At 38.4% G+C, this 7,574-nt stretch overlaps 1 protein-coding gene across 7 annotated transcripts in view; it reads left to right on the top strand.

Annotated features, from left to right (window-relative positions):
* Window positions 1–3,998, top strand: part of afap1l1a (actin filament associated protein 1-like 1a) — a 105,411-nt gene extending 101,413 nt beyond the window's left edge. For all 7 annotated transcript variants that reach the window (XM_061901847.1, XM_061901843.1, XM_061901845.1 and 4 more), the window contains 3 exons: window positions 615–790; window positions 868–993; window positions 3,133–3,998. In XM_061901847.1, the coding sequence (XP_061757831.1) occupies window positions 615–790; window positions 868–993; window positions 3,133–3,159 (329 nt within the window). In that variant the 3' untranslated portion in view covers window positions 3,160–3,998. The remainder of the gene's footprint in view (window positions 1–614; window positions 791–867; window positions 994–3,132) is intronic.
* Window positions 3,999–7,574: the final 3,576 nt, after the last annotated feature.

Here is a 7,574-nt window from a genome sequence, read left to right as displayed (position 1 = left end):
CAATTTTCTTTGGCCCAAAAGTGCCTTAACTTGCAGTCAAAAGAACTACAAAGTCAAAGGATGATCGGCAAATAGACTATTTTGTTAGGCACAGTGAGGCGTACGTAGACAGAGGCACCACTGTCTACCATGAACTATCAATCAATAAATGTTTATTTATATAGCCTTAAATCACCAGTGGGAGGAAGCCGGAGTACCCGGAGGGAACCCAAAGACATGCACCTGGGGATAGGTTGATTGGCAACACTAAATTGGCCCTAGTGTGTGAATGTGAGTGTGAATGTTGTCTGTCTATCTGTGTTGGCCCTGCGATGAGGTGGCGACTTGTCCAGGGTGTACCCCGCCTTCCGCCCGATTGTAGCTGAGATAGGCGCCAGCGACCCCCGCGACCCCAAAAGGGAATAAGCGGTAGAAAATGGATGGATGGATGGGAAATCACCAGTGTCTCAAAGGGCTGCACAAACCACAACGACTCTCACAGTGTCACTGCCGGTGTACACATTGTTATGTGCAGTGACTAAAGCATGGTCTCAAAGTGTAGTATTGTGTTTAAACAACAAAGTACATTATTAACTGTGTCTGTGCATGTTTGACAAATGTTTGTCACTGCACAGGTAAGAGAGCTGTTCTCCTGAACAAGCGTGCATCTCAGCTGGAGGAAGCTTGCCGGGCTAAGGAGGCAGAGCGAGTGGAATTGGAGCTGCGGCTGTCACAAGTCAAAGAAAACCTGAAGAAGAGCCTGGCAGGTGGAGCACTAGGTGCACCAGTAGATGCAAACCCACCTGTTAAGGTATTTTACATGACTATGCAGGACTTTATTAGATGTGCATTCTTGCATATTCATTTCATTTGCACTTTTTTGTTTAGGGGTCCAGAAAGAAGACGCTTAACATCTACAGTGAGGCCGTACCTGTAAACTGTGCCTCAGAGATGCGCAGGAGACCTCCGTCTGTGTACGCTTCATGTACAGGAACTGTCATGCAGAAGGCAAAGGTAACGATTGCCGTCATCGCTTTCGAGTGCTATTGTAAACTGGCAGTCTTAACACGACACCCAATTTTCCCTCCAATTTTTCTTTTGTGTGAGCAAACGCCAAAACTCCTTGAGCATTCAGTGGCGCACATGTGAGCGACGGCAGACGTGCACACTGTTATGCGCTTATCTTTTTATTCGATTTTGTGCGCCGCCGTGCGCAGAGGACGCGTGAGCAGTGTACAATTGCACAGGCACGTACCTTAGAGCAGTGGTTCTCAAATGGGGGTACGCGTACCCCTGGGGGTACTTGAAGGTATGCCAAGGGGTACATGAGATTTTTTTTAAATATTCTAAAAATAGCAACAATTCAAAAATCCTTTATAAATATATTTATAGAATAATACTTCAACAAAATATTAATGTAAGTTCATAAACTGTAAAAAAAAAACAACAACAATGCAATATTCAGTGTTGACAGCTAGATTTTTTGTGGACATGTTCCATAAATATTGATGTTAAAGATTTGTTTTGTTTTTGTGAAGAAATGTTTAGAATTAAGTTCATGAATCCAGATGGATCTCTATTGCAATCCCCATAGAGGGCACTTTAAGTTGATGATTACTTCTATGTGTAGAAATCTTTATTTGTAATTGAATCAGTTGTTTATTTTTCAACAAGTTTTTAGTTATTTTTTTATCTTTCTTTCCAAATTGTTCAAGAAAAAAAACACTACAAATGAGCAGTTTTCTGCTATCCATCTGGAAAACAACAACAAAACAATTACATAAACAGCAGTGACTCACTCCATGTGAAACAATTGTTAAGATTGTTTAATGCAGTGTTTTTCAACCACTGTACCGCGGCACACTAGTGTGCCGTGAGGTACAATCTGGTGTGTTGTGGGACAGTGGTTTGCAAATGGGGGTACGCGTACACCTGGCGGTGCTTGAAGGTATGCTAAGGGGTACGTGAGATTTTTTTTTAAATATTCTAAAAATAGCAGCAATTCAAAAATCCTTTATAAACATATTTATTTAATAAAACTTCAACAAAATATGAATGAAAGTTCATAAACTGTGAAATGAAATGCAACAATGCAATATTCAGTGTTGACAGCTAGATTTTTTTGTGGACATGTTCCATAAATATTCATGTTAAAGATTTATTTTTTTTGTGAAGAAATGTTTAGAATTAAGTTCATGAATCCAGATGGATCTCTATTACGATCCCCAAAGAGGGCCCTTTAAGTTGATGATTACTTCTATGTGTAGAAATCTTTAATTAGGGTCCGCCCTACCTATGGCAAAGGACTTGCAAATTTTCCTAAAAAATCACGTTTTTTGCCTCTTTGAACTGTAATTTGACCCACTTAAAATGCTTCAAAGTGCAAGTTAAACCTCTGTTATGCAGACCGAAAGCCATTTATCAACAACATCCAGAATTGCCGATCTGTAATTTCACCCCCTTAACATGCTTCAAAACTCACCAAATTTTACACACATATCAGGACTGGCAAAAACGGCCATCTAATAAAAAACCAAACCCCAAAAATAAAAATAGCGCTTAGCGCCCCCTAGGAAAAAAAACAGACAAAACTGCATCTAACTTCTGTTAGAAATGTCGTAGAGACATGGTATAAAAAACTTCTATGTAGGTCTGACTAAGATCGGGACTCGGGACACGGCGGCAATCGCCAAAGGCGGACCCGACCAACGCTGCTTGCAGCTTTAATTTATAATTGAATCACTTGTTTATTTTTCAACAAGTTTTTAGTTATTTTTGTATCTTTTTTTCCAAATAGTTCAAGAAAAACCACTACAAATGAGCAATATTTTGCACTGTTATACTATTTAAACAACCGGAAACTGATGACATAGTGCTGTATTTTACTTCTTTATCTCGTTTTTTCAACCAAAAAGGCTTTGCTCTGATTAGGGGGTACTTGATTTAAAAAAAATGTTCTCTTAGAGGGAACGTTGACAGAACCGTTTATTATTTTGCTGTGAGTTAACATGTTTTTACGCTATAAATGAACATTGTTTAGATCTGTATTGTGTTCATTGAATGAAACAGGTGGACCAAATGAGTGTTATGCATTTTGCTCTTTGTCATTGTCCTACATGCTTATCTCATGGTAAGTGTTTACTCGTTTTGCAGGAATGGGAATCAAAGAAAGGAACCTAAAAGCAGCAGCATTGCAAGGACGTGTGAAAAATGGAAACGATAACAGGAGGCAAACATTCATCCTGCTGAGGATCATTGCCCAACAAACATTCAGAAGCACAGACGGCCAACATATGAATGTTGTAATGAAATAAATTAGCCACTAGGTGGAGATACAGCTTTGTGGAAGTTATTTTACAAAGACTTGAGGTTTTTGAACTCCATCCACTTTATTCATTAAGTCATTGTTCCTGCCTTAATACTGCAGTAATACAAGTACTTAGCAAAGTCCTATAGTTAAGGTCTCTGAACGTTGAAGTTTAACAGGGAGAACGCATGTCAGTGTAATATGTTGACTCTCCTGTTGCATTCAGGGGGGTATGGTTTTGTGTGGGGAAAAAACAGCTTCATTAATGTGATGAGTTGGAAAAAATAAGAGAATGTGAGGTAAATCATTACTGTTTTTTTTTTCTTTCTTTTTTTTTATGTCTACTGTTCATGTGTAATGCCGATCCAGTTACAAAGGAATGTGTCGTGCTTGGTTCTAAACACATCATTCATCATTTTGACTCATTTTAGGACACAGGTGCTTACTGTCAAATAGTGTTTTTTTGCTGCAACAAAATAAGTCACCCAATGTCTTCTTTAGTATGGTCATCTCTTTCTTTTTTCCATGTACTTGTTAGACCTGTGCTTGACTTGTGCACTTTAAGACCTGACCTGGGTATGTATAGACCCTTGAACATTAAAATAATGGATTTATGCCATTTAAAGCCATTAAATATGTTTGTAAAACGTTTACACGTAAGACCCTTGTTTAAAAATAATTGTAATTAAATGTATTTGTTGCCATATCTTAACATATTTTGTTTATTCCACTTGTTTTGTAGACTGCAATGAAGTAGCCATGTTTACCACGGGACTACAATCGATTCGTGGTGGTGGGTTGAGGAGGTATAGATTAGATTACATCATTGTCTAATTTGCACAATTGCCGTGACGCATATGTGTGTCATTCTTGTGACACTGTAGAGTAAATGTGTCAAACTCAAGGCCCAAAGGGCCATTCGGCTCACTGCATCATTTTATATGGCCTGTGAAAGCCTGGAATTAATGTTTTTCTTAAAAGTACTTTATCTTTAAAAGAAAAATCACATCTACTGCATGCAATTTAATCCATCCATCCATTGTCTACCACTTATTCCCTAATATATTTTACAATTTCATATAATCTAATAAAGCAAACACTTTATATATATATGTATATATATACATACACATATTGTAAATATCATTTTTTTTTTTTTAAACTATATACAGTGGGGCAAAAAAGTATTTAGTCAGCCACCGATTGTGCAAGTTCTCCCACTTAAAATGATGACAGAGGTCTGTAATTTTCATCATAGGTACACTTCAACTGTGAGAGACAGAATCTGAAAAAAAAAACCCAGGAATTCACATTGTAGGAATTTTAAATAATTTATTTGTAAATTATGGTGGAAAATAAGTATTTGGTCAACCATTCAAAACGCTCACTGACGGAAGGAGGTTTTGGCTCAAAATCTCACGATACATGGCCCCATTCATTCTTTCCTTAACACGGATCAATCATCCTGTCCCCTTAGCAGAAAAACATCCCCAAAGCATGATGTTTCCACCCCCATGCTTCACAGTAGGTGTGGTGTTCTTGGGATGCAACTCAGTATTCTTCTTCCTCCAAACACGACGAGTTGAGTTTATACCAAAAAGTTCTATTTTGGTTTCATCTGACCACATGGCATTCTCCCAATCCTCTGCTGTATCATCCATGTATCCATTTTGGTATAAACTCAACTTGTCGTGTTTGGAGGAAGAACAATACCGAGCTGCATCCCAAGAACACCATACCTACTGTGAAGCATGGGGGTGGAAACACCATGCTTTGGGGGCTGTTTTTCTGCTAAGGGGACAGAACGATTGATCCGTGTTAAGGAAAGAGTGAATGGGGCCATGTATCGTGAGATTTTGAGCCAAAACCTCCTTCCATCATTGAGAGCTTTGAATGGTTGACCAAATACTTATTTTCCACCATAATTTACAAATAACTTCTTTAAAATTCCTACAATGTGAATTCCTGTATTTTTTTTTCACATTCTGTCTCTCACAGTTGAAGTGTACCTATAATTAAAATTACAGACCTCTGTCATCATTTTAAGTGGGAGAACTTGCACAATCGGTGGCTGACTAAATACGTTTTTGCCCCACTGTATATATATATATATATATATATACACACACACACTTATATAAGCTTGAGGTATGATTTCAAAGCAAGTTATTCATCAAATTGTACATTATAAACATGACAATAGATTTTTCATTTACAGTAATACACTGTAAAAACAACAAGCATAGATTTTACGAACCAAAAATTGGAAGTTCAGTCACCAGAAATCTTACAGTAAAAAAAAAAAAAAGGTGGTGCCTTTTTCACTACATGTTCTGGTAAAATTCTGGTGACTGAGATACTACTTTTTTTTTTTTTTTACCACGAAATCCACACGTTTTTTACAGTGTACATGAAAAAAAAAATGCATAGGAAAATGCGTTATAAAATGAGCCGAATCCTTGTACATATTCATGTATTATTCACTGTTACAAGCGGCAGCCATAACTACATTGTGGCCCTCAATGAAAACACATTTGACACCACTGATGTAGAGACACTCAAAGTGAGAAAAAAAACATTGCAAATATGTTTGGATTTACATATGATGTCGCTTTTTTTGGGGTGTTCTTTTTTAAGGCACAAGCAAGACGAAACAGCTTGTGACTACTTTGACTACTACTGCTTTCATGTTAGTTTCCAAAGAAGTCCAACAAGACCAGAATAAGTCACTGCTATGAGAAAGAAAATCTTGCTAAATATACTTGCTAAATTGGCAACACTGATCCCTCCTACTCCGTCTTCTTATTCTCTCGCAGTCCAGATGCATATGAAGTGTGTTAAGAAGCAGAGTTATGAAACCATCTACCGCAGGCCTGGGCAAGTTAAGGGCCAGGGGCCACATGGGGCCCGCTGAGCTTTTCAATCTAGCCCACCGGACATTCCCAAATAATTAGTTTAGATATTTAAGATGTAAAGAGTAGCTGCCATTATGATGTGCACTCATGTTTTCTAATGACTGTCAGTCTTCAACTGTACTAAGTCTTTCAATGCTTGGAATCTGCATCATATACTAGTTACTATGGTCCTCTAATTAGTTACTATGGTAATCTAATTAGTTACTACGGTCATCTATGTCAGTGGTCCCGAACCACCGGGCCGTGGCCCGATTGGTACCGGGCCGCAGAAGAATTTTTTATTAATTTTTATTTAAAAAAAAAAAAAATGTTTTATTTTTTATTAAATCAACATAAAAAACACAATATACACTTACAATTAGTGCACCAACCACAAAAACCTCCCTTTTTCATGACTAAGAAAAAAAAAATAAAAAGATCCCACCTCCCCCGGGCCGCGGGACAAATTATTAAGCGTTGACCAGTCCGCGGATACAAAAAGGTTGGGGACCACTGATCTACGTCACAACAGCTCAGACGAGGCACCAAACAGTGTGGGTGGGAAGCGTTTCCACAGACGCGGAAAGAGATTTTTACAAAAAAATTCTAAAGCTTTGTGATATACAGAATATAATAGAATAGAGAGTACTTTATTCATCCCTGGGAGAAATTCAAGAAATATCAGATTGTAGGTGGGTTTAATTTGTACCCTTCGCATTCATATTTCACTGTTTGTTGCAATTTGTTGCTTTTCACTTGATTGTAAAATATGTCGATCAAAAGGGGGTGTGACATTCATATTTTGTCAATATTCAGTGTTTTATTGGTCATAGCAAAAATTTCAATTCCATTACGTTTTTTAAGGCGGTCCGTCATAACGTTTTTAGCATTCAATCAGACATTATTGTGAGGTTTTGTATTAGTGTTCCTAAAAATAGATATACCGGACCCCAGACACATTTTTTCTGTAAATTGGCCCCTCGAGTCAAAATAATTGCCCAGGCCTGATCTACCATAACGAAAAGCTAAATTTACATTATATATTAGCGAAAATGTATATGAGGCGGTCCAAATGTATTTCAAAGGGGTCGCCACAAGTATCCACAAGGATCCACAAGACTGCGGAGCTAGCACTGAGCGCTGGGACGGAGAGGTTTCGCGGTTTCTTGGTTGGGTGAGCAAGTGTCGGACACCTCAGTCACCTTGCAGGTATCCTGGCTCATCCATGCGGACTGGACACTGGCCAAGAGTTGAGTCGGCTGTTTTGGTTGCTTTGTTGGGTCTGCTCCTGTCTCTGGCCATGCTCCCTCCACCCCAGCGAACGATGGCGTGGAACACCGCAGAGGCCACCACAGTGGATATATTTCTTTTACTTTTTATTCACAGCCGTATGT

The sequence above is a fragment of the Nerophis ophidion genome, linkage group LG05 (genome assembly GCF_033978795.1).
Source record: "Nerophis ophidion isolate RoL-2023_Sa linkage group LG05, RoL_Noph_v1.0, whole genome shotgun sequence".
Taxonomy (NCBI): domain Eukaryota; kingdom Metazoa; phylum Chordata; class Actinopteri; order Syngnathiformes; family Syngnathidae; genus Nerophis; species Nerophis ophidion.
This window is presented reverse-complemented; position numbering and strand designations above follow the sequence as displayed.